At 39.4% G+C, this 26,046-nt stretch overlaps 2 protein-coding genes across 5 annotated transcripts in view; both read left to right on the top strand.

Moving 5' to 3' along the window:
- Window positions 1-19,186, top strand: part of LOC126079307 (interferon-induced very large GTPase 1-like) — a 96,179-nt gene extending 76,993 nt beyond the window's left edge. For all 4 annotated transcript variants that reach the window (XM_049890240.1, XM_049890238.1, XM_049890239.1 and 1 more), the window contains exon 3: window positions 11,910-19,186. In XM_049890240.1, the coding sequence (XP_049746197.1) occupies window positions 11,912-19,186 (7,275 nt within the window). In that variant the 5' untranslated portion in view covers window positions 11,910-11,911. The remainder of the gene's footprint in view (window positions 1-11,909) is intronic.
- Window positions 19,187-19,252: 66 nt separating this feature from the next.
- On the top strand, window positions 19,253-20,310 carry LOC126079322 (AP-3 complex subunit sigma-1-like). Its single transcript, XM_049890255.1, has one exon. The coding sequence runs from the start codon at window positions 19,253-19,255 to the stop codon at window positions 19,826-19,828; it is 576 nt and encodes a 191-aa protein (XP_049746212.1). The 3' UTR covers window positions 19,829-20,310.
- The last annotated feature ends 5,736 nt before the right edge of the window (window positions 20,311-26,046 follow it).

Below are 26,046 nucleotides of genomic sequence, written 5' to 3'. Positions count from 1 at the left end.
AATATTAGCCCAAGAGAAAAAAGCGCTTCATAAACCAGAGACTCCATCAGCCTGAGACCAGAAGAACTAGATGGTGTCTAGCTACCACCAATGACTGCCCTGACAGGGAACACAACAGAGAAAAGCAGGGTGCAGAACTCAAATTATAGTAAAAAGACCATGCTTAATGGTCTGACTGAGACTGGAGGGACCCCGGAAGACATGGCCCCTGGACTCTGTTAGTCCAGAATTGAAACCATTACTAAAGCCAACTCTTCAGACAAAGATTAGACTGGAATATAAGATATAAAATGATACTTGTGAAGAGACTAAATGGGCAGCTCCTGTCTGGAGGTGAGATGAGAAGACAGAAAGGGACAGGAGCTGGTCGAATGGACATGGGAAATTCGGGGTGGAAAGGAGGGTGTGCTGTCACATTATAGGGAGAGCAACTTGGGTCACATAACAATGTGTGTATAAATTTTTATATGAGAAATTAAATTGAACTGTAAACTTTTACTTAAAGCACAATAAAAAGAAAACTCTATGAGTACAGTTCTACTCTTATACTCATAGGGTTGCCATGAGTTGGGCTCCCTGTGAGTTGGGACTGACTCGATGGCAACTGGTTTTTTAACGGCTGATGTGCCATAGGTATCCAACAAGAACATAGGTATTGGGGTAGAAGCAGGGAAAATAGGGATCTACAAAATAAACTATGCCCATATCACCATTCCTCCACCCGAACTAGGGGAGACAGGCAGTCCTAGAATAACATTTGGTCAAATGGCTAGAGCTGGGAATTTAGGATGAGTTTCTAATTGGATAGGTCATCCTACCTATTTAATCCAGCAACAACAAAGAGCAGCTCCAAATCCAAAAGGAAGTAATAAGATCTAGCATAGTAGGCAGAAACTAAGAGGCAAAGTAAAATTTGATAGAAATGAGAAAAGGTTGGACAAGACAAGAGCCTAAAGCATCCCATGAATACCACTGGAGTTACAACTCCTCAAAGAGGTATTCTCTAACGTACAATCTAAAGTGCCCTCAGGTTACTCTCCATCCCATGACCTGTTTCTCTCTTTATTAACACTTAAAACAAATTGAAATTCTTTTGTTTATTCACATATTTCCATGTTCAAGATCTGCCTCCCCCCACTAGAATGTAAATACACTAAGGGCAGGGATCTAGTGTTTTTTTTTTTTTTTTTTCATTTGTCAATCCACAGCAGCTAGAACACTTCCTAGCACACTGAAAGCCCTCAATAAATATGAATGGAATAAATGCTGGGATCTTTATCATATCTTTGCTAAATCTCTAATCTGTGGTAGTTGTGTGATCAGGTTCACTTAAAGATACATTGTCAAAATGGGTACGAGACAGAAGAGATAGACAGCAAAGACAAGGTCCTAGAATGAGTATGATGAAAATACTGAGGAGAAGTCCTCTGACTTGGAGATTAGAATGTGAATACCAGGTGTAGAGAGAACTATTTCAGGAAAATATGGGGGCAGAATAAGGCTAGATACTGAGAAGTGGATAGATCGCATTCATTAGTTCATTTCATCAACAATTGTTCAATTAGATGTGCTAAGTTTCAAACACATTTTTTCAGATATCTAGATATAAAGCGAGTATAACAAAGGCAAGAACTTACAAAGGCGGCAGGATCTATTCTGCATTTAACTAGAACAGAAGAATTTAGTCTTCTCTTGTCTAAAGTAAAGCCACCAGGAAAGTAAGATAGACTCAAGATACTGAAAACAAGACCTAAGAGTGGTGAATAGGAGCAGGATATAGAGGGCAGAGAGTTAGTATTGAAAAGGGGTAGGTACACCTCTTTCTCGGGGACAAGAAGGAAGAAGACAAGGATGGATAATATAGGCATTAATATGAAAGTGGAGATGTTGGAAGGTGAGGATGGTCTGACTGGATGGCTTCTACATTCTCTAGAATTACAAAGTGGAATCACCAAATGTGAGAGAAGTTTCAACTCATGCTTTGATTGGGCTTTCCCCCCTCCTAGCCCCTCTCCACGCTGATTCACAAGACGTCAAGGAATCCTCTTGCACCTTCTCTTATCTATCTCTAAAACCCCATTAACTAGCAAAGTGCCTGGCACTTAGGAGGAAACCAATAAGTGTGTATAAATTAGATGTGAAATTATAAAGGTGTCCGATTGTGGGGAGAAAAAGGAACCAAAGAAGACTCTCTTTGGAGCCTGAAACACTTGGAAGATGGGAATGGTATGAGTGTGCTGAGGAAAGGAAAGAAGGGGTTTGCACGGAAGATGGTTAGTACAATTTAGGACACACTTATTTAGTTCCCACCTGCTTGTGGGACCCTGCTTGTGAAGACCACATCTCTGACCCAGGCTGGCTCCTGTGCTGCCTTTATTCCCTCAGGCTCCTAGGTATTCACCTTTCTTCTTCGTTCTCCTCAGCTATCCACCACCACCCATCAACTACACCAGATCCTCGATTAGTTCCCTTCTACTCTTAAAACACTGGCTCATGCTTCAAGGGATTCACTGCTAATTACTGGAAGCACAAAGACAAAATGTAAAAACCCAGGAAGGGAAAAAGGCTTCTGCTAAGTGCTTTCAGAATACCTCAGGTAAGGTTCCAGAAGGCTCACTGATCAAAAAACAAATAAGAATATGCAGGTAAACTAATCTCAGGAATGTCATCTATTTCTGGACAGCTGCTCCAAAGGAGCCTTGTTGTCTCAGAGGTTAAGCACTTGGCTGCTGACTGAAATGTCAGTGGTTCGAACCCACCAGCCAATCTACAGGAGAAAAATGTGGCAGTCGACTTCCGTAAAGACTACAGGCTTAGAAGCCCTATGAGGTAGCTATACTCTGTCCTACAGGACCTTACTCAATGGCAGTGGGTTTTTCATATGTTCTCCCACTAAAGAGGTCCCCATAGCTGACTGTATCATGTGACTTTCTTGGTTTCTGGCTTAAAATTAAAGTCAGACCTTTTATTTTAATATCAACTTTATTGAGAAATAATTTGTCACGGTAAAATGCATTCATTTAAGGTATACAATTTGATGAACTTCGCCAGTTGTATATACCCATGAAACCATATACACGATCAAGATACAAAACAATGGAATCATTCCAAAAGATTCCTAGGGCTTCCTGCAGTCCATCCCTTCCTCATATCTGGGGAACCTTTTTGTTACTCTCAATTAGTTTGCATCTTATATAAATGAAATAATACAATATGTACTATTTTGTTGCTAGCTGCCTTCACTCAGCATACTTTGGAATTCACCCATGTTGTTGAATATATACTGTAGTCCTTTGTCTTGCTGAATAGTATTTCAGTGTACAATATACCATATTTCATGTGTCCATTTACCTACTGATGTACATTTGGGTTGTTTCCAGTTTGGGGCTATGATGAAAAAAAGCCACTCTGAACATTCACATAGAAATCTTTGTGCACACATATATTTTATTTCTCTTGGGTACGTACCTAAAGGAGCTCTGGTGGCACACAGGTTAAAACATTCAGCTGCTAAGCTAAACATCAGCAATTTGAACCTACCAGCCGCTCCCCATGAGAAAGATGTGGTAGTCTGCTTCTGTAAAGATTTACAGCCTTGGAATCGCAATGAGGCAGTTCTACCCTCTCCCACAGGGTTGCTATGAGTCAGAATCGACTCAAGGACAGTGGGTGGGTTACATACATAGAAGTGGAATGGCTGAGTTGTATGCTTACCCGTTACCCATTGCTGTCGCTAAGTGTATGTTTAACATTTTAAAATAAGGCACTGCCAAATGACTTTCTAAAGTGGTTCCCAACAGCAATATGTAAGAGTTCTAGTTATTCTACATCCTCCCCAACAATTGAAATTGTCAGCCTTTTGAATTTTAGTCATTCTAGATGGCGTGTAGTGGTATCTCATTGTAGTTTTAATTTGTATTTCCCTAATAACTACTGATGTTGACTGTCTTTTCATGTGCTTGTTGGCCATTGTATACAGAATATCTGTTTGCTTTTTGCCGATTTTTTCCCTAGGAGAATAATAAGATTTTTTTATTAATGAATTTCCTAATAATATCTACCTACATATATTTTAATTGTGATAAAATATATATAACATAAAAATTGCCATTTTAACCATTTTTTAAATAATATTTTATTGTGTTTGGGTGAAAGTTTACATAGCAAATTAGGTTCCTGTTTAAGAATTTCTATACAAATTGTTTAGTGACAATTTTTTGCCCATTTTTAACTGCATTCTTTGAGGTATTGAGTTGTAAGACTGTTGATATAATCTGAATACCAATCCTTTATCAGTTATATGCATTGCCAATGTTTTCTTCCATTCTTTCATTTGTCCCTTAATTGTCATAATAGGTATTTTAAAAGAGCGAAAATTTTTATTTGGATTAAGAAAGGTTGACAAATTTTTCTTTTATGGTTAATATCTTTAGCGTCCTATTTAGTGTCTTCTGTAAGGTCATGGAAATTTTCAAGTGTTATTTTTCTAGATGTTGTATAGTTTTAGGCTTTTACTTTTAGGTCTGTGATCTGTTTTGAATTATTTTGAGTACGGTGCAAAGTTAGGATGAATGTTTATTGTTCTTCTGTGTGGATATCCAGTTGCTCCAGCACTATTTGTTGGAAAGACTTAGTGTCCTAGTGCTACTGTAACAAAACGTCACAAATCAGTGGCTTTAAAGAATAGAAATTTATTGCTAGGAGTTCAAATCAGGGCATTGGGCCCTAAGGAAAGGTATTTCCTTGTCTCTTTCAATGCCCAATACCAAACCAAACCCATTGCCATTGAGTTGATTCCAACTCATAGCGACCCTATAGGACAGAGTAGAACTGCCCAATAGGGTTTCCAAGGAGCAGCTGATGGATTCGAACTGCTAACCTTTTTTTGGTTAGCAGTCGAGCTTTTAACCACTGTACCACCAGGGCTCCTCAGTGTCTAATAGCTGTCGGTAATCTTTGCTGATCCTGGGTTTGTAGTTTGAACTTCATATGCATCTGTCTATCTTTGTTCTCCACTTTGTATGACACCCCTCAGAAGCAATTAGGTCGCAAAGAAACCCCTATTTCCAAACAGAGTCACATTCACCAGTTCAGGGATTAAGACTTCAACATATTTATGGGGGTGACAAAATTCAATCCGAAATATATAGATCTATGTTTATTATCAAATTTGAGAAGTTTTCAGCCATTATTTCTTCAGATATTCTTTTATGTGCCTGTCTTTTCTCTCCTCTGGAACTCCAATTACGTCTACATTGGTAACACTTGATGGTGTCCCACAGGTGTCTCAGGTTCTGTTCATTTTTCTTCATTCTCTTTCCTTACTACTCCTCAGAGTAGATAATTTCTATTGACCTATCTTCAAGTTCGCTAATTATTTCTTCTGCCTGCTTAAATCTGCTGTTGAAATACTCTAGTTAATTCTTCATTTCAGTTATTGTACTTTTTAGCTCCAGAATTTCTTTTTGTCTCCTTTTTATAATTCCTGTCTCTATCGATATTCTCTATTTGTTGAGGCATCATTCTCCTGGTTCCCTTTAACTCTTTGTCCATGATTTCTTTTAGCTCTTCGAGTATATATTTAAGACAGCAGATTTAAAGTCTAGTAACTCTAATGTCTGTGCTTTCTCAGAGACAGTTTCTGTTAATTTTGCCTGTGAATATGCCATACTTTCTTTGTCATTTTGTTATTATTGTTGTTGAAAATTGGACATTTTAAAAAATCATTTCACTGTGATTTTGGAGAAAATTTATTTAGCAAATTAGATTCTCAGGTAACCATTTCTATACATATTACTCGGCAACACTGATTACACTTTCACAATGTGTCAGCATTTTCATTATTCCCATTCTGATTGTTCTGTTTCCATTAATCTAGTTTCCTTGTCCCCCCCTTACCTTCTTATCTTTGGTCTAGTGTAAATGTAGACTGTTAGGTCTCATTTAAATGATCCTTTAAAGGAGTATAGCTACTCACGGGTGATATTATTTTCTGAGCCATTTTGTCTTTTGGCTGATAGATGACTTCTGAAAGTGGTTTGAGTTCCAAGTTTAAAGGGTATCCCAGGGCAACAGTCTCGGGGTTCCCCTAGTCCATACCAGTCCAGTAAGTCTGGCCTTTTTAGGAATTTGAGTTATGTTCTACATTTTTTTCACATTCTATCCAGGACCACCTATTGTGTCCCTGGTCAGAGCAGTTGGTAGTTATAGCCAGGCACTACCTACTTCTGGCCTCAAGATAGATAAGGCCATGGTTCCTATAGACTATTAGTCCAGTAGACTAGTTTCTTCTTTGAGTCTTTAGTTCCCTTCTTTCTATTTTACTCCAGACATGTAGAGACCAATAACATATCTTAGATGGCCACTTGCAAGATTTTAAGACCCCAGACGCTACTCACCAAACTATGATATAGAACATTATAAGCTATGTTATGCCAACTGACCAAATTGCCCCCTGAGACTATGGTCCTAAACCCTCAAACCCAGTAACCCAATCCTGTGAGGTGTTTGGTTATGTCTAGGAAGTGTCAATAACTGTGATCCTTATGTGTTTTATTTTATATATGAATATATATGCAGCACACACAAACAGGTATATACTTTTGTCTACAAAAACACCTCTACATACACCCATATACTCATATGAGCTTACCTACACATATATAAGCATACATTATCTACCTATGTAACCACACACATACATTTGGGTGTATTTTTTGACATTGTACCCTGCCATTTTGCTGAATCTTTCTGTTATTATTGTTGTTGTAAAAGTATATATGTTGTGGCTTTTACCAAAATCATCCCTTATTCTTGTGTACTTCCTAGTGTCCTCTTTTACCTTGGCCACGCTGTGCTGACTTCACCCGTATTCTGTATTGCCTTACCCATTACCAAAACTGACAAGTGTCTACTATCTAGAAAGTGATTCCCCTTCCCTCTCCCATCCCTGGTAACCACCCAAGAATGTTGCTTTCAGTATGTATGCCTATTCTTGTCTTTTTATAATAGTGAGATCATACAGTATTTGTCCCTTTGTGATTATTTCACTCAGCATAATTTCCTCCAGATTCATCCATACTATGGTATATTTACATAGCTAATCAATATTCTTTCTGGATGTAGAGTATGCCACTATGTGTATGTACCAAAGTTTGTTTATCCATGCATCTGTGGATGGGTGGTATCTTGGTCATCTAGTGCTGCTATATAAGAGAAATACCACAAGTGGATGGCTTTAACAAACAGAAGTTTATTTCCTCACAGTAAAGTAAGCTAAAAGTCAAATTCAGGGCGTCGGCTCCAGGGGAAGGCTTTCTCACTCTGTCAACTCTGGAGGAAGGTCCTTCTCATCAATCTTCCCCTGGTCTAGGAGCTTCTCCATGCAGGTACCCTGGGTCCAGAGGACCCACTCTTCTCCTGGCGCTGCTTTCTTGGTAGAATGAGGTTTCCCCCACCCCTCGCTTTCCTTTCATCTCTTATAAAAGGTGGTGCAGGACACACCCCAGGGAAACTCCCTTTACATTGCTGAATCAGGGATGTGACCTTAGTAAGGGTGTTATAATCTCACCCTAATCCTCTTTAACATAATCTAATGTTGCCTCATTAACAACAGGCAGAGATTAGGATTTACAACACATAGGAAAATTACAATCACAAAATGGAGAACTACTACACAATATTGGGAATCATGGCCTAACCAAGTCGGCACATATTTTCGGGGGACACAGTTCAATCCATGACAGGTGGTTAGGCTGTTTCCCTCTTTTTGCTATTGTAAATAATGCTGCAATGAACATAAAACCAAACCCACTGCCATCAAGTCGATTCCGACTCATAGCGACCCTACAGGACAGAGTTTCCAAGGAGCGCCTGGTGGATTTGAACTGCCGACCTTTTGGTTAGCAGCTGTAGCTCTTAAACACTATGCCACCAGGGTTTTAGCAATGAACATAAGTGTGCATATATCTGTTCCTGTCAGTAGTTTTAGTTCTCCAGGGTATATACGTACGAGTGGGATTGCTGGATCATAGGGTATTTCTAGTTCTAGCTTTTTGAGGAAGTGCCATAAAGTTTTCCATAGTGGTTGAACCAATTTACAATCCCACCAGTAGTGAAGCAGGGTTCCGATCCCCCTGAAACCTCACCAGCACATGTTGTTTCCTGTTTTTTTGATCAGTGCCATTTTTGCATGGGTGAGATGGTATCTCATTGTAGTTTTCATTTGCATCTCTCTGATGGAAAGTGATCACAAGCATCTTTTCATGTGTTTTTAGTCGCTTCAGTGTCCTCTTTGGGGAAGTGTTTGTTTATGCCCTTTGGCTATTTTTTAATTGGGTTGCTTGTCTTTTTGTTATTGAGTTGTTGAAGTTTTCTGTATACTTTAGAGATTAGACCCTTATCAGATATATCATTCCCAAAGACTTTTTTCCAATCTGTAGGTTCTCTTTTTATTCTTTTGATAAAGTTTTTTGATGGGCATAACTATTTAATTTTTAAGAAGTCCCAGTTATCTAACTTGTCTTCTGCTTTTGTGCATTTGTAGTTGTGTTTGGTAAATCTATTTCTGAAAAAAAAAAAAAAAATTAGGTCTCATAGTTTTGTCCCTATGTTATCTTCCAGGAACTTAGAGTTTTAACATTTAGGTCTCTGAACCATTTTGAGTTAGTTTTTGTGTATGGTGTGAGGTATGGATACTGTTTGCCAAAACCATTTGTTAAAGGGTCTCCTTCTTCCTCATTGAATGGATTTTGACGTCTTGTCAAAATCAGCTGCCTAAGATGAATGGATTTATTTGTGGGTTCTTAATTCTATTCCATCTATCTACAAGTCTGTTGTTGAACTAGTACCAGATAGTTATGATTACTGTGGCTGTATAGAATGTTTTTAGATCAGAGAGTACGAGGCCTCCTACTTTGTTCTTCAATATTGCTTTAGTTATTCAGGGTCTCTTTCCACATAAAGTTGGGGAAATTTTTTTTTTCTTCTTGGTGATTTGGATTGGGATTGCATCATATCTATAAATTACTTTGGGTAATACTGACATTTTCACAATGTTAAGTCTTCTAATCCATTAGCATGGATATTTTTCCTTCTATGAAGCTCACTTTTAGTTTCTTGCAGTAGCATTTTATAGTTTTCCTTGTATAAATCTTTTACACCTGTGGTAGGTTTATTAGGTTTATTCCTGGGTATTTTATCCTTTCGAGGGCTACCGTGAATTGTACTCTCTTGGTTTCCTTTTTGAAGTTCTCCTTGTTAGTGTAAAGGAACCCAACGGATTTTTGTTTTGACCTTGTACCCTGTCACTTTGCTGAATCTTTCTATTGGATCCAGTACTTTCTTGTAGAATCTCTGGGATTTTCCATGTAAAGAATCATGTCATTGGGGAATAGAAATAGTTTTCCTTCTTCCTTTCCAATTTGGATACCCTTTATTTCCCTTTCTTGTCTTATTCCTCTGGCTAGGACTTCCAGTACAATAATGAATAAAAGTGGTGATGGTGGGCATCCTTGACTCATACCTATTCTCAAGGGGAAGGCTCTCAGTCTTTCTTCATTGAGAATTACATTGGTGGTTGGTTTTACATATATGTTCTTAATTATGTTGAGAAGTTTCCTTTCTATTCCTATTTTGCTAAGAGATTTTATCAGGAAATGGTGTTGGATTATATCAAATACCTTTTCTCATTAAATTGAGATGATCATGTGATTATTTTCCTTTATTTATGTGATGAATTACATTAATTAATTTTCTAATGTTGAACCATCCTTCTATTCCTGGTATGAGTCCCACCTGATCACGATGTATGATGTTTTTTTTATATCCTGTTCAATTCTGTTGGCTAGGATTTTGTTGAGATATTTTGTATCTATATTCATGAGGGATATTGGTCTGTAATTTTCTTTTATTCTGGTATCTTTACCTGGTTTTGCTATCAGGATGATGCTGGCTTCATAGAATGAGTTTGGGAATGACACGGATTGAATTCTGTCTGCAAAAAATATGTGTCAACTTACCTAGGCCATGATTCCCAGTATTGTGTGGCTGTCCTCCATTTTGTGACTTCACGAAATTTTCCTGTGTTTTAAATCCTAGTCTCTGCCCGTGGTTAATGAAGCAAAGTTAGGTTATGTTACAGAGGATTAAGGTGGGATGCGACACCCTTGCTCACATCACATTCCTGATCCAATATAAAGGAAGTTTCCCTGAGTGCAGCCTGTATCACATTTTATCTTACAAGAGATAAAAGGAGAGAGATAGGGACCTCATACCACCAAAAAAGAAGCGCTGGAGCTGAGCACATCCTTTCGACTGGGGGTCCCTATGCTAAGAAACACTTAGATCCAACAGAAGGCTGGATTAAAGCCAATCTTAAAGTTCAGCTCTTTGTGACTTTAACCCTAAATATGAATGGTTCACCATGGAAAGTCTCTGGAGTCCAGCTTTTATTCCCAAGTCTCCCATGACTTCTCAGCCTTCTCAACCCTTCCAGATTAGAAAATGACCCCTATGCCAAGGTCATCTCTTTTATTTACTTCTTCTATCAGATACTTGCCAGGCAATTCCCACTATCTAGTAAACTCCTTGGAAACACTGGTGGCATACTGGTTAAATGCTACAGCTGCTAACCGAAAGATCGGCAGTTCAAATCCACGAGGCACTCCTTGAAAACTCTATGAGGCAGTTCTACTCTGTTCTATAGGGTCACTATGAGTCAGAATCGACTGGACAGCAATGGGTTTGTTTTGGTTTAGTAAACTCCTTGAGGCTTTAAGAATTTGTTTTAAAAATTTATCTACCTATATTAGGTATCTTCTGTTGGGAAGGCTGGTTTCATTTGCTTAGACTGCCATTGAAATCTAGATTCAAAATTTAGTGACACTGAGGAAGATGGAAAACACAAAGCGAGAATGACAATATGGAGGATGACTTAATTATAACAACCCAATAAAGACATAATGAGGGCAAAATATAAGGAGCAGCAGTACAGGGAGTGAAAAAAAGGATGAGATAAAGGAGAAATTTGGGAGGATAAAGTGAAGACATGGAGAACTAAATTTACATTAGGAGGAGTTGGAGTTGGACACTCACTGGCCTGGAAATATGGTAGTGTCATTCAGTGTGACAAGAGTCACAAGAGGAAGGGAAACCTGTAATTTCTTAAGTTGAGACACGTGAAATCACATTTCATCTGCTCTCCAAGATATGACTTAAAGGAATCTGAGGGGGAAAATAACACTGTCAAAATTTTGGATACTGGAGTGAATTTGAATCTACACACACAAATTTGTATGACATCAGTATATAGAAAGTTGTTCATGTAATAAAACAATATTAACTAGGGGTAGATGAAAAGTAACAAGAGAGCAACAGATATAATGCAGGTTAGAGGTGTATTTACAAGAATCAAGAACAACAAAAAGGGGGCTCAAAAGTAAATAAAGATCATTAAACGGCCTAAGAAGAGGTGACAGAGAGATAGGAACAAGGCTAGTCAACACAGGTCTGACAGAACCTGACAGAGAAAGAGGATCGATTGGTGGCACCACTTTTGTTTTAAGAATAAACATCAAGCTATCAAACACATATATATTTTCAAACCCAAACCTTCCGTTTAATGTTTTCCATGTAATTTAGTCTTGGACAGAGGGTGCCAAAAACCAGATTATTAACTTGCAACTCACTCTGGCAACTAAAATAGTAATACATGTTGAGAACACCCAGAATGATGTCTTGCACAAAAAAAAAAAAAAAAAGAGCATTAACAAAATATTTTTGTTGTAACAATGAAAGGAGGGAATGGGAGAGCCTTGGAGACTTGCAACCTTACTATAGTCTCCATCGTTGCCATGTGGCTGACATGTCTAAAAGTTAAAATACGTCTTAAGTGTCTGTTCTCTCCACAGCCATGGACACAGCAGAGTCCATCACTGATGAACACTTACTCAAAGGCAAAAGGAGGCGAGATCTGCAAAAGATGCTGAGAGAAGTGGGACTGGCCGCAGAGTACTGGTTGCCCACGCTGCAGAAACTGGGCGTGACCTGTGCCCAAGCCTTACAACATCTAGAAGAAAAAGACCTCCTGAAGCTAAAATCCCAGGCACAACATTCTTGGGAAAAACGAGCCCTAGAAAAACTGCTTAATCTGTCATACTCAAATAGCCTTTCATCATTACTGGAGTCTCAGAAGGAGAAGCAAATGCAGGCACGGCAGGCTCTGCAGGAGTTGAAGGACTTGATGTCAGAAGGGAGGCAGAGACAGGAAGAAGCAGTGAGGGCAAAAGAAAGAGAGATGAGGCAGGCAATGGAGATCCCAAGAGAGTACTGGCCACCCCCTGAGAAGCCTCTAAGAGAAGTCATAGAAAACATGCAGAGACAACTCAACACCATGGAAGGGACACTATTCAACAGACAAAACCTCCCAGATGGAGATCTGGTAAGATGGGCATCTGGAGGGCTGGCCCTGCAGGGAATTTACAAAACCAGCCACCAAAGGGGTCTGGTAGAGAAGAGAGAGGAGCTACTCAGTCTCCCAGAGACTTTCTCACTCTTCGGCCCTGAGCAGAGCACCCGGATAGAAACAAAGGAATTTTCATGTTCTCAAGCAGAATCTATGTTCACCCAGATGATAGAGAAATTGGGCTTCAGTGTCACAGCCTCAGCCAAGGGTGAACGGTGGGGATTCAGCCTGGATGCAGGGATGGATCAAAGTCAACATTCAGAATCCCAGGAGAGGCGACAGTCACGTTCTGAGCACTCTTATTTCTGCAAAACCAAGTTCAGTTATGTCCCATTGGCCTCCTGCCACTTTGCCATTGACCAGCTCCAGTTCTCCAAGGCTGCTCTTCAGGAACTGAAATGCATTGAAGACCTCCTGGGACAGCATGCAGGTCAAGGCACCTTGCTAAGGCATAGGATAGAGGCCTTCTTCCACAGGTTTGGCTCTCATGCTAACCAAGGCCCTCTGCACCTGGGAGGAATCTACTGGTGGAAGGCTGTTTCAGAGGGCTTCCAACGTGACAAACTGGCAGAAGTAAAGCAGCAGTCAGCAGAGGCCCTGGATATTTACATAAGGGGCAGCTACAGTGGCTTTGGAGTGAAAATTGCTGCAGGTATGAATGTTTCAGACTCTCATTCAAAAATGGCCTCTCAGAGCACTAACTTCCAAAATCTCCAAACCAAAGTCCAATTATCCGTGGCCCAGACAGGTGGCCCACCTGAAGCAAATGGCCTTGCCGAGTGGAAAGCTGGGCTTATTGCCAGCAACCGAACCTGGTGTGTCATTGATCGGGGACTTCGGCTGGTTCCCATTTGGGACATCATCCTCTCCAGCCACAGAAGCGATTTTCAGGATCCTCTTCGGGTGGCTAACTGCCTGAAAAACAGCTATGCTGCTCTGACTGGTCTCACTGCCCAGATCCAAGATGGAGAGGAATTCCTCAGTGCTGTTAAGGAAGTTAAGGTTTTCCTAGAGGGTGTGAAATCCTGGGAGGTATCTGATCCTGAAGAGCAGCTTAAAAAACTGATAAATTTCATGCAAATGTTAAGTCAGAAAATTAAAAGTTATGACATCTGGATTAACATATGCCTCTCAGATTGGAACTTGCAGAATTTTCTGGTGAATACTGTCAACTTTTGCAAAGAGTCTTCCGTTCATAACATTAAGTTTATTACATCTCAGCTGCGTACTCTTCTGGATCCTCACATCTACAAAGTAGAAAACTTTCCTCAGGCTCATTCCATCATGCAGTGGATCTTCCTATCAGAATCACGCCAAGAGCAAGTCAACATCTCTCAATTATCTGAATTAATTAAAATCTTAAAGGACAACCAGAATGTCCTTATGGAATTGAAGGCCAAATCTGAGTCCCTGGAAATAGTGGAGGAAGCTCAAAGAAAAATCACTTATGAGATTAGCTTGTCTCTCAACTCCTTCTTTGAGAACCTACGAGAAATGGAGCAGCCAGATACACAGCTCTTGCTACTTTCCATAGCAGCTGGTGCAGGTTATCACATGGTAAACAATACTTTTCAGTATCTCCTGGGGTGTGATGAGTTAGACTATCTGCTGCGTGAAATGCAAAAGGCCCATGATAAATACCACGAACTGAAAAATACTTGCAGCTATAGGGCTCAGGCTTTCCTGGTGCTCACAGGTCTGACAGCCACAGTAAGAATTACAGCTGTTTCTCCAGAGGAGAAAACACAACGTTTAGCATTAATGAGACATCACATGAGACAATTCTTGTCTAAAGAAGTTGCACATGTCCTCACCAAACCAGGGGCAGATCATGATTGGGAAAACCTACAGAAAGACTTGAGATTGCTCATCAATGGAGATTATGAAGCCACTGTCTCTTCTTTGCAAATGGATGAGGTAAAAAAACAATTGAAAAGTCTCTTCCATGAAAAGAAGAAGCCCCATGAGGTGGATAATAATGAAAATAACAAAACAAAAGTGATAGAAAATGGAGCCTTCCTAGACCTGTTGCAGCGTCTGGGCATAGACCATTACTACCCAAAGAGGATGGGCAGAGCTAACTTCTATCTGATCCACAAGGCCTCTGTGTGTAACACCCAGCCCAGCTCTGAGCGAGAGCTTTCCTTCTATTTCCTGCAGAAGTTACTGATGCTTGATTATAAGCTGAGATACTTGGTCTTCAAAGATGGTGGGGACACAGAGGACCCAGTGTCTCCAAGTGCCTCACGCAAAGAAAATGAGGCTTTTGATCCATATGAAGACTTTCTTGAAGACAGTGACAATTCCACAAGTCCTTCAGCCACTAATCTGAGACATAATATTCACCCAATGGATATTCAGATGGCAATCTATCACTGTGCAGATGACTTTGCCAGGCAATATATACTGACCAAACTTTCCATTTGTCAGTTTGCCCTTCCTCTTGTGGTACCCCATCCCTGCACTTCTCAAATTGAATTCTCCCTCTGGTCTCTCAGTCAAATTAGAAGAAGCTGGCAGCAAGCAGGGATATCAGAAAAAGAGAAGAACAATTACAAGAATCAGCAGATGTGTTGTGTACCTTCCTCCATTGTATCTTTCATTCGAGTTGGAAATGGCTTCTCTACTTCCAAATCTCAGATCATGAACTGTCTTCTCAGTAAACGTAAACATGATGTCTTCTTTCACCGACACTGCAGTGGGAGCAGCAAAGACTGTCTCCTGATGCGGGGTGTGGTGGAAATCTGCTGGTTCTGTCCAGGAGGGGATGGTGAGGACAAATTTGACAAGTGTGTGACATTCACCAATCTCCACGGAGATGCAAAGGAACATGAACAACAGCTCAGATTCCTGCAGGAAGTCTCTTCTCTCATTGTGGTCCTCATGTCAGCTTCTGATAGCAATAAAGAAAACCGAAAAATTGTTCGTAACTTGTGTCAGTCATCAAAGCCTTTGATCTGTTTGCTCGATGACAAAGAAAAAAACGTAGCCAATAATTCCAGCCAGAAAGTGAGAATTGGGATCAAGAACAGAAATGAGGCAGAATTAACAGAAGAACTCACGAGTACAATCACACGTTTACTACAGCTATCTGACACAACTCTCAGCTTAGAGGACTGTGCCCATATTGCTCGTAAGCAAGGATTCCTAATAGATGAAGACCAGAGAGATTGCAAGGAAGCTAAAGAAAAGGCACAGACTCTAAATGCCCTCTTGGGAGAAATGGAGTTATCTAAGATAAAGGAAAACTTACTACCCCTTCAGGGAAAACTGTGGCACCTTTGGTGTAAGAAGGACAAAGAACTCTATCATCTCAGAGAGAAGGGGAACCGGAGTATTGAACAACATAAGAGTGAGATTGAGACAGACAAACAAACAATACGACATAAGCAGTTGAGGAAGGCCTTTCCTCTCAATGCTTTAATGAGATCTTTCCTTGAAATATTGCAAGATCATTCAGAAACCCACAACAAACTCTACTTCCTGCAGTGGTTAAGTGTGTTTTTGAACAACATGACTGCAGGACACTTGGAAAAACTGCGTGAGGAGCAAAGTTCTTTGTGGTCACTGGTACAAAAAGAAAAGCAAACGGCACCAAACAGCAACTCCCTCAGAGACTGGCAGAATAAGATAGAAGCCATCTCAACAAAGATTAGTGACTGTACCTTGGGAATTGAACACATTCTCAGAGAAGTTGGACAAATCTATGAAGCACTGGAAGAAGCTTCCTCCACAAGAGATAACCTTTTCTTCTCCCTTCCCCAAACTGCTGCTGACCTGATGATATCTGGGGTTCCCATTGAGCTGATGGATGGCGACGCTTCTTATGTCCCTCTGAAGTGGGTGGCAGCTGTTTTTGACAAGGTCTCTGAGAAACTTGGAGACAAACGGCTGTTTGTTCTCTCTATTCTTGGCCTACAGAGCTCAGGGAAGTCCACCCTACTGAATACCCTTTTTGGACTGCAGTTCACTGTCAGTGCAGGGAGGTGTACCCGGGGGGCCTACATGCAGCTCCTAAAGGTAGAGGAGACATTCAAAGAGGAACTTGGCTTTGACTTTGTGCTTGTTGTGGACACAGAAGGACTTCGGGCACCAGAACTCAGCACCAAATCACAGAATCGGGACAATGAGTTAGCAACCTTTGTCATTGGACTTGCAAACTTGACTCTGATCAATATTTTTGGAGAGAATCCATCAGAGATGCAAGATATTCTACAAATAGTCGTTCAAGCCTTTCTCAGGATGAAACAAGTAAAAATTGCTCCAAATTGCCTGTTTGTCCATCAGAATGTGGGAGAAGTTACAGCTAAAGACCAAACTATGGAAGGACGAAGGCGGCTAGAGCAGAGACTAGATGAAATGGCAGCAACAGCAGCTGAACAGGAACAGTGCTCCAATGTAACCCGCTTTGGTGATGTCATTAAGTTTGATGTGAATAATCACATCTACTATTTTGCTCACCTCTGGGATGGCAATCCACCAATGGCTCCTCCCAATCCTCGCTACAGCCACAATGTCCAGGAACTGAAAAGCAGAATTCTTGTGACTGCCAAAGAGGAATTTAGGGGCAGCATCATGAAGATATCAGATGTGAAATTCCGAGTTCAAGATTTGTGGAGGGCCTTAGTGAATGAAAACTTTATTTTCAGCTTCAGGAACACCCAAGAGGTCATGGCCATGAGCAAACTGGAAACCATGTATAACCACTGGACCTGGAAGCTAAGGAGTCATGTGCTGGACTTGCAGAACCAGCTGACCAACCAGATTCAGAATGGAAAAATCCAGACACTCAGAACCAGTGAAGTTGAAGTTCCAGTGACAGAAAAATATGATGCCATCAGGCAAGACCTTGAAAAATTTTTTAATGAAGATCCAGATAATGAAACACTGGTTCAGTGGAAAGCAATGTTTGAAAATAAGTTGAGAGGCCTTAAAGAGGCACTTATTTCAGAAATAAAAAGAAAAGCTAATGAACTCATTTGTTTAAAGAAAAGCCAAGTAAAACTGGATGAGAAAAAGTCAGGTTATGAAAATGACATCTTGGAAAGAAGCCGACAGTTAGCTTTAACTGTAAAGGGCAAGGAACTGAGTGAGGAAGATCTATGCAAGATTTTCAATCAGCTTTGGGGAAAATGGGTCTGTGACGTATCCTCAACTCTGCCTCCTGCCACAGAGCCTGACATTGACGTGGATTCTGAAAATATTCTTTTGGACTACTTCCAAAACAAGCGAAACTTGGTGGACATACTAAAGAGTCATTCCAGAAAACAATTTCAAGTCGAGTATGATATACATATCAAAATGAACAGGGCATTTTTACTAATCAGAAAGTCATTAGAGACCCATGATAAACAGTCCATAGATATGACTACTGACCACATTCTTTCAAGATTTACGAAAACTATTAACAACATTTGGCAGCAACAGCGTGATTACGATCCAAGTTATTTCTATGAAATCCTGAAAATTGTAGATGACGAGGTGAAATCTGCATGCACTGAGGAAAGATACACATTCACAAGTAGATATAAAATTGACTTATCTTTGTGTTTGTTCCAAAGAGCATCAGAGAATTTTAAGCAGATGCACAGGGCATTCAAGAGAGCAAATGATCCTGTAAACTACCTGGAAAGCAAGAAAGATGATTTCTTCATGAGTTTTAAGATCTCCTGCCAAGGTGCAACCTCTATCAAAGCATTTGTTGACTTTCTTTGGCAAAAGCTCACTCCTGCTGTCTTTACCACCATACGGAATAAAACAGCCCCTAAAATTGCTGGGGATATGCAAGCTAACTGTCCAGCATTCAATGGAAACCGGGCTAATCTGGAAAAATATGTTCTTATCTCTCTGGCAGAAGAAGAGAACTTTAATAATTACTGGCAGTACCTTCATAATTCACAGTCATATTTTAGGAATTACACTGAATGCCATATTCGAAGATATTGTTCAGACAAAGGAGGCGAAAACATGAAGAAATTTTTAAAAATCAGTTTAAACGACATCAAGAGTGTTATACTCTCAGCCATTCAAGAATCCACTGCAATAGCGAAAGATAAAAGCAGCACTGTGTCTGAATGGTTGGATTTATTCTGTGAGCACTTGGGAAATAACTTGATCTTTCCACGTAAAGACTTGGTAAGCATTGAACATCAGGAGATAAAAGATACTGAATTTCTCAAAGAAGCCATGAGTGAAGCTTTGGACCCCACAATGAAAAGAATAGAACAGGATTGTTTGAGTATGTCTGCAGAAGAAATAGTTCCTGAAATTGAAAAACTGCTCTCTGAGCATCTCTGTGGTTGCTGGAAACAATGTCCCTGCTGTAGAGCAATTTGTACAAACACAATTCCTACACATGAAGGAGACCACAGTGTTCCCTTCCACCGTCCTCAGGCTGTCAATGGAATCTCGTGGTATAAAACAGACCATTTTACCATTGACTGCTGTACTAGTTTGGTAGCAAGTAATTGTTTATTGGTTCTCCGGGATGGCAGGGAAATCCCATATAAGAACTACCGACGGGCAGGAGGGGATTATGCCACGTGGAGCATCACCCCAGATTTATCCACACAGCCATACTGGAAGTGGTTTGTCTGTCACTTTAGATCAAAGCTAGAAGAAGAATATCAGAAAAAATTTGTAGATAAGGGTAAAATCCCTGTTGCATGGACCAAAATCACAAAGCAAGATGTGCTTGATGACTTGAAAAAACATGGTGCCTAGAGACTTGTATGTCTGCCTCACCCTGGCCCCCAATGCCCACCTCGTTGGCCTGGCCCAGCCATAATCATGGTGATCCTCATCTTCAACAATCATAGGAAGCCATGGCTGTCCAAGTTCTGCCAGCCCTACAGCAAAGATACACAACAACAAATCATCAGGATGACATTCCATTTGGTTTCTAAGAGAGATGAAAATGTTTGTAATTTCCTGGAAGAAAAATTGTTAACAGGAGGATATGACAACAAACTGATTTACAGACATTACACAACATTATGTTCTGTCTTCTGTATGGATTTTTCAGAAAGTGAACTTGGCATTTTAGATCTAATTCAAGTATTCATGGAAACATTAGGCAAGTGTTTTGAAAATGTCTGTGAACTGGATTTAATTTTCCATGTAGACAAGGTTCACAATATTCTTGTAGAAATGGTGACAGAGGGAATGGTATCAGAGACCAACATGAATGAGACTATTACACAAATTGATGCACAAAATAAACTGGACAAATCTGAGGCTGGCTCAGCAGGAGCTCCAGCCCATGCTGTATCAGTTGTAAAGAATATGAATCTTCCTGAGATCCCAAGAAATATTAACATTGGTGACATCAGTATAAAAGTGCCAAACCTGCCCTCTTGTAAATAAAAAATTAAAAAGGCTACTCCCAGGTAAAATTCAGGGACGTAAGTCATCCAAGTTTACCATGCAGTTGTTTACCAAAAATAGAGGATGAGAGTCTTAACTTTTGCTCTTAGATATAAGTCAAGGTACTGTATAGAAGCTGTGTAAAATCAGTATGTGAAGTTCAATGTGGTTTTTCCTGCTCAGTGATTTTAAAGAAGCTGAGTAGTTTCTGTGTGATTTTTTTTCTTTTCTAAATTGTATTCCTATGCCCGCCTAAGGTATGCCTCTATATATTGGCTACTACAGTATTTTGAAAAGTGTTTGAGATATTTCTTTAATTATGTATAACCACAAATGTTGGTGTTTTGTTTGCATCACAAGTACAGCATTCCTTAATTCCTTCTGCTATTTGTCATAATTGTTGCTTAAAGAACCAAGTATGTATTGCATGAAAACATTATGACCATTTTCTCTTAGTTTAAATAAACTCCAAGGTAACTGAACTAATAAAACACCTTTCTGTGTGCCTGATATCTACTTTAGCAATAATTTTTTTCCCCTCTGATGCAACAAGTAAAAAGTATATTTTACCACTGTTTAAAAAAAAAAAAAAACATGGTGCCTAGCTATCCATCCGATGACGTCCAAGCCTTGTCATTTGTCTGATAGTGTCCAGGATCTGCAATGATTTACGAAGTAAGCAGCCAACTTTTTAACCTTTTAAAGCCTTGCTGAAGACAGGTTACTCCTTTGTGAACTATATGAGACCAGCTCACCTTAAAAATAAGGCCCTACATACAGAAACATAACAATTTCAATGGAAAGGAATAAGTCCATGCAAAAGAAAGTACTCCTAAGTATGATCATCAAATTCTCTTAGGAATTCTTGATCAAAAGGGAGGACTAAGAAAGAGCCTTTCCAAAACTGAGGCTTCTTGGCACAACTGGAATTTCTGGCTCAGGTCTGAGCCCAATCTTTTCTTGTCCCAAGCAACTTCATCTTAGAGTTCTTCTTTGTCATAATGCAGCTTGTCATTTTTGCAAAGCCTTCCACTGTACCCTGATACTAGGTAAACGCGGTTTTGCTGCTAGAGGAAGAGTTTGTGGTTAGAAAGGTCTGACGTAAAGAGAAGGTTATTGCAGATGTTAAACATGTGGCTTTAATAGTCAACCAATTCTCAAAAAATGCCCCCTTCACTCTCCTTAAAAAAAAGCTTTTCTAAACTATAACTTTTCCATAACCTTGTTCTAACACCCCCTCTAAGCTCTGTAAACATTAGCCAATCACAAACATTTTAGCTGTATCCTTCTGCTTGTCTTCACAAGTCTCTGTATCATTGCAGTCCCTTGAAACATTTTGCTCAGTTTATCCTGGCACTGTCTTTTTCATTCAGCAAAATGTTTTTATCACTGTAATACAACTCTTTGTTTTTAAACTTAAACATGCATGTGGTTTATTCCACCACAACAGGAGTCACAGTATCAGAACAATCCTAAAACGCATCCTTACAATGAGCACCTCATAAATTCTATTTATAAAATGAAACATCTAAAAATATATCAATAAACACATCAAGAGTCCAAGATTTCCTACGAAAGGACTTTATTTATCTCTACTTAAATCCTTCTGGTTTAAAAATAAATTACTAAAATATATGGATATATGATAAAAATAAAATAAAACGCATTTTTAAAAACTTTCAGATTTTAAATTATTAACATTTTTGTTTTAAAAATGTAAGGAAATGTAATATCTTAGACAAAGTCATATTTTTACAATGAGGAATCAAAATTATTGCAGACTGCTACAAATTTCTATGGAATAAGAAACATTTTCAGTTATTGGAAATCCAGTTCTTGGCTGGAAGCTACACATTGCTTTATTCTTTTAACTGAATTTTTTTTCACCTTCTGAATCGTGAGGGAAAATTATTAACCATTGAATGGAAAAACATTCATGGCAAGTTCATGATTCCCCAGCACACAGAAATATAGGCATATTCTGTTCTAAAAAAAAAATCTAGGAAAGGACAATTCAAAGACTTTATCAGGATAAGAGTCTGTACAATTCAGGAAACGTTATCAAGGAAATAGAAATCAAATAACTGTGTTTCTCATTTACCTATAACCTTCTTCATTCCTGGTACCTTGGTAGCCCCCTGTGCATGACAAGAAACAAAATACATTCACGTAAGCTTACGTAATTCAAAGCATGGCATTATGTACAAGTCAGAATGGGATTAAGTCCTGGAACAAGGTTTCTGACCGGGTAAAAAGGGCCCTTTCTTAGAAAACAGAAAAACAACAGAAAGCATTAATAAGACTAGAAGTTGGTTCTTTAAGAGGATCAATAAAATTGACAGACCACTGGCCGAATTGACAAACAAACAAAAAATGAGAAGATGCAAACAACCAAAATAAGAAATTAAATGGGTGGCAGTACAATAGAACCAACTGAGATAAAGAAAATCATAACAGATTATGAAAAATTATACTCAACAAATTTGAAAGCTTAGAACAAATGAGCAAGTTTCTAGAAACACATTTCCTATATAAACTAACACAAATAGAGGAAGAAAATCTAAACAGGCCCATAACAAAAGAAGAAACTGAAGATGTCATTAAAAAAAAACTCCCACCAAAAAAAAAAAAAAAAAAAAAAAAACCCCAGCACAGACAGCTTCACTGGAGAGAGAGAAAAGTTCATACCAATTCTACTCAAACTATTCCAGAATATAGAAAAGTAAGGAATACTCCCTAATTCATTCTACAAAGCCAGCATAACCATGTTACCAAAGTCAGGCAAAGATATCACAAAAAAAGAAAATTACAGACCAATGTCCGTAATGAATATAGATGCAAAAATTCTCAATAAAATTCTAGCAAACAGAATTCAACAGCATATCAAAAAATAATGCATCATGATCACTTGGGATTCATACCAGGGATGGTGGTTCAACATTAGAAAATCAATTGAGGTAATTCACTACATAAACAAAACAAAGGAAAAGAATCTCATGATCATCTCAATTGACGCATGTGACGGTTAAGATTGTGTGTCAACCTGACTGGGCCATGATTCTGAGTGTTTTGGTAGTTGTATAATGTTGTAATCACTTCTCTGTTGAGATTTGATACGTGATCACCCCCATGATGGGATCTGCTGTGAGTAGCCAATCAGGTGAAGGGGAGTTTCCTTGGGCATATGGCCTGGATCAAGTGTTGACAGACTTTCAGGCAGGGCTCTAGGGCTTTTGCTTGTTCTGGATTCTGCAGCTGCTCCTGTTCATCTGACCTCCAGTTCTTGGGACTTGAGCTAGCAGCTTACCTGTGGTCTTGCCTGCTAATCTTGGGATTCATCAATCCTCACAGCCTGTGAGCAACAGCCCTGCTCTATAGCCTGCTGATCTTGGGTTTGCTAGCCCCTGCAGCTATGTGAATCAGGAGAAGCCTCTTTCCTGACCCACAGACTTGGGACGTTACAGCCTTTACAATCTCGTGAGCCATTTCCTTAATATAAATATATATTTTAAAATATATATACATATATGTGTATGTATGTGTATATATATATATAATATACACTTTACTGGTTTTGCCCTTCTAGAGAACTCAGCCTAAGACAAAGCAGAAAAGGCATTTGATAAATCCCAACACCTTTCCTGATAAAAACTCTCAGCAAAATAGGAATAGAAGGGAAATTTCTCAACATAATTAAGGGCATATATGCAAAACCAACAGCCAACATAATTCTCAATGGAGAGAGATTGAAAGCATTCCCCTTGAGAATGGGAACAAGACAAGGATGCCCATTATCACCACTCTCATTCAATATTGTACTAGAAGTCCTAGCCAGAGCAATAAGACAAGAAAGGAAAATAAAGGGTATCCAAATTGATAAGGAAGAAGTAAAACTACCCCTATTTTCAGATGACATGATCCTATACATAGAAAATCCCAGAGATACCACAAGAAAGTTACTGGAATTAATAGAAGGATTCAGCAAAGTGGCAGGGTATAAAATCAACACTCAAAAGTCAGTTGGGTTCCTCTACACTAACACAGAGAACTCCGAAAAGGAAATCAAGAAAACAATACCAAAAAAGTTTTTAGCTATAACATTTCCGATCAGCGCCTGATCTCTAAAATCTACAAAAACTCAACTACAAAAAGACAAACAACCCATTTAAAAAATGGGCAAAAGATATGAATAGACACTTCACTAAAGAAGACATTCAGGTAGCTAACAGATACATGAAGAAATGCTCACGATCATTAGCCATTACAGAAATGAAAATCAAAACTACAACGAGATTCCATCTCACTCCAACAAGGCTAGCATTCATCCAAAAAACACAAAATAATAAACGTTGGAGAGGTTGTGGAGAGACTGGAACACTTATACACTGCTGGTGGGAATGTAAAATAGTACAACCACTTTGGAAATCGATTTGACACTTCCTTAAAAAGCTAGAAATATAACTGCCATACGACCCAGCAATTCCACTCCTCAGAATATATCCTAGAGAAATAAGAGCCTTTACACAAACAGATATATGCACACTCATATTCACTGCAGCACTGTTGACAATAGCAAAAAGATGGAAGCAACCAAGGTGCCCATCAATGGATGAATGGATAAATAAATAATAGTATAGTCACACAATGGAATACTATGCATCGATAAAGAACAGTGATGAATCCGTGAAACATTTCATAACAGGGAGGAATCTGGAAGGCATTATACTGAGTTAAATCAGTCAGTTGCAAAAGGACAAATATTGTATAAGACCACTATTGTAAGAATTTAAGAAATAGTTTGAACAGAGAAGAAAATATTCTTTGATGGTTACGAAAGGGGGGAGGAAGGGAGGGTGGGAGAGGGGTATTCACTAATTAGATAGTATATAAGAACTACTTCAGGTGATGAGAAAGACAACACACAATACAGGCGAGGTCAGCACAACTGGACTAAACCAAAAGCAAAGCAGTTTCCTGAATAAACCAAACGCTTTGAAGGCCAGTGTGGCAGGGGTAGGGGTTTGGGTACCATGGTTTCAGGGGACATCTAAGTCAATTGGCATAATAAAAATCTATTAAGAAAACATTCTGCATCCCACTTTGAAGAGTGGTATCTGGGGTCTTAAACACTAGCAAGTGGCCATCTAAGATGCATCAACTGGTCTCAACCCACCTGGAGCAAAGGAGAATTAAGAACACCAAGGACACAAGGTAATTATGAGCCCAAAAGACAGAAAGGGCCACATAAACCACAGACTACACCAGCCTGAGACCAGAAGAACTAGATGGTGCCTGGCTACAACCGATGACTGCCATGACAGGGAACATAACAGAGAACCCCTGAGGGAGCCGGAGAGCAGTGGGATGCAGACCCCAAATTCTCGTAAAAAGACCAGACTTAATGGTCTGACTGAGACTAGAAGGACCCCGGTGGTCATGGCCCCCAGACCTTCTGTTGGTCCAGGACAGGAACCATACCCAAAGCCAACTCTTCAGACAGGGATTGGACTAGACAACAGAATGGAGAAGGATGCTGGTGAGGAGTAAGCTTCTTGGATCAGGTGGACACTTGAGACTATGTTGGTATCTCTGTCTGGAGGGAGATGAGAGGGTAGAGGGTGTTAGAAGCTGACGAAATGGACACGAAAAGACAGTGTGGAGGGAGGGAGTGGGCTGTCTCATAAGGGGGAGACCAATTGGGAGTATGCAGCAGGGTGTATGTAAGTTTTTGTGTGAGAGACTGACTTGATTTGTAAACTTTCACTTAAAGCACAATGAAAATTAAAAAAGAAAACGATACCACTTACAATAGCGCCCAAAAGGATAAAATACCTTTTGGAATAAATCTAACAAGGGATATAAAAGACTTAAAAAAGGAAAACTATAAAACACGAGCTCAAGAAACCAAAAGAGACCTACATAAGTGGAAAAATATTCAATGCTCATGGATTGGAACACTTAACATTGTGAGAATGTCAATATTACCCCAAGCAATCTATAGATACAATGCAATTCTAATCTGAATCCCAACAACATTCTTTAATGAAATGGAAAAACTAATATCCAACTTTGTATGGAAAGGAAAAAGGCCCAGAAAGCTAGAGCAATAGTGAAGAAGAAGAACAAAGTAGGAGGCCTCACACTTCCCAATTTCAAAATTTACTATACAGCCACAGTAATCAAAACAGCCTGGTACTGGTTCAATGACAGACACATAG

Source organism: Elephas maximus, chromosome 7 (assembly GCF_024166365.1).
Source record: "Elephas maximus indicus isolate mEleMax1 chromosome 7, mEleMax1 primary haplotype, whole genome shotgun sequence".
NCBI classification, from domain to species: Eukaryota; Metazoa; Chordata; class Mammalia; order Proboscidea; family Elephantidae; genus Elephas; species Elephas maximus.
This window is presented reverse-complemented; position numbering and strand designations above follow the sequence as displayed.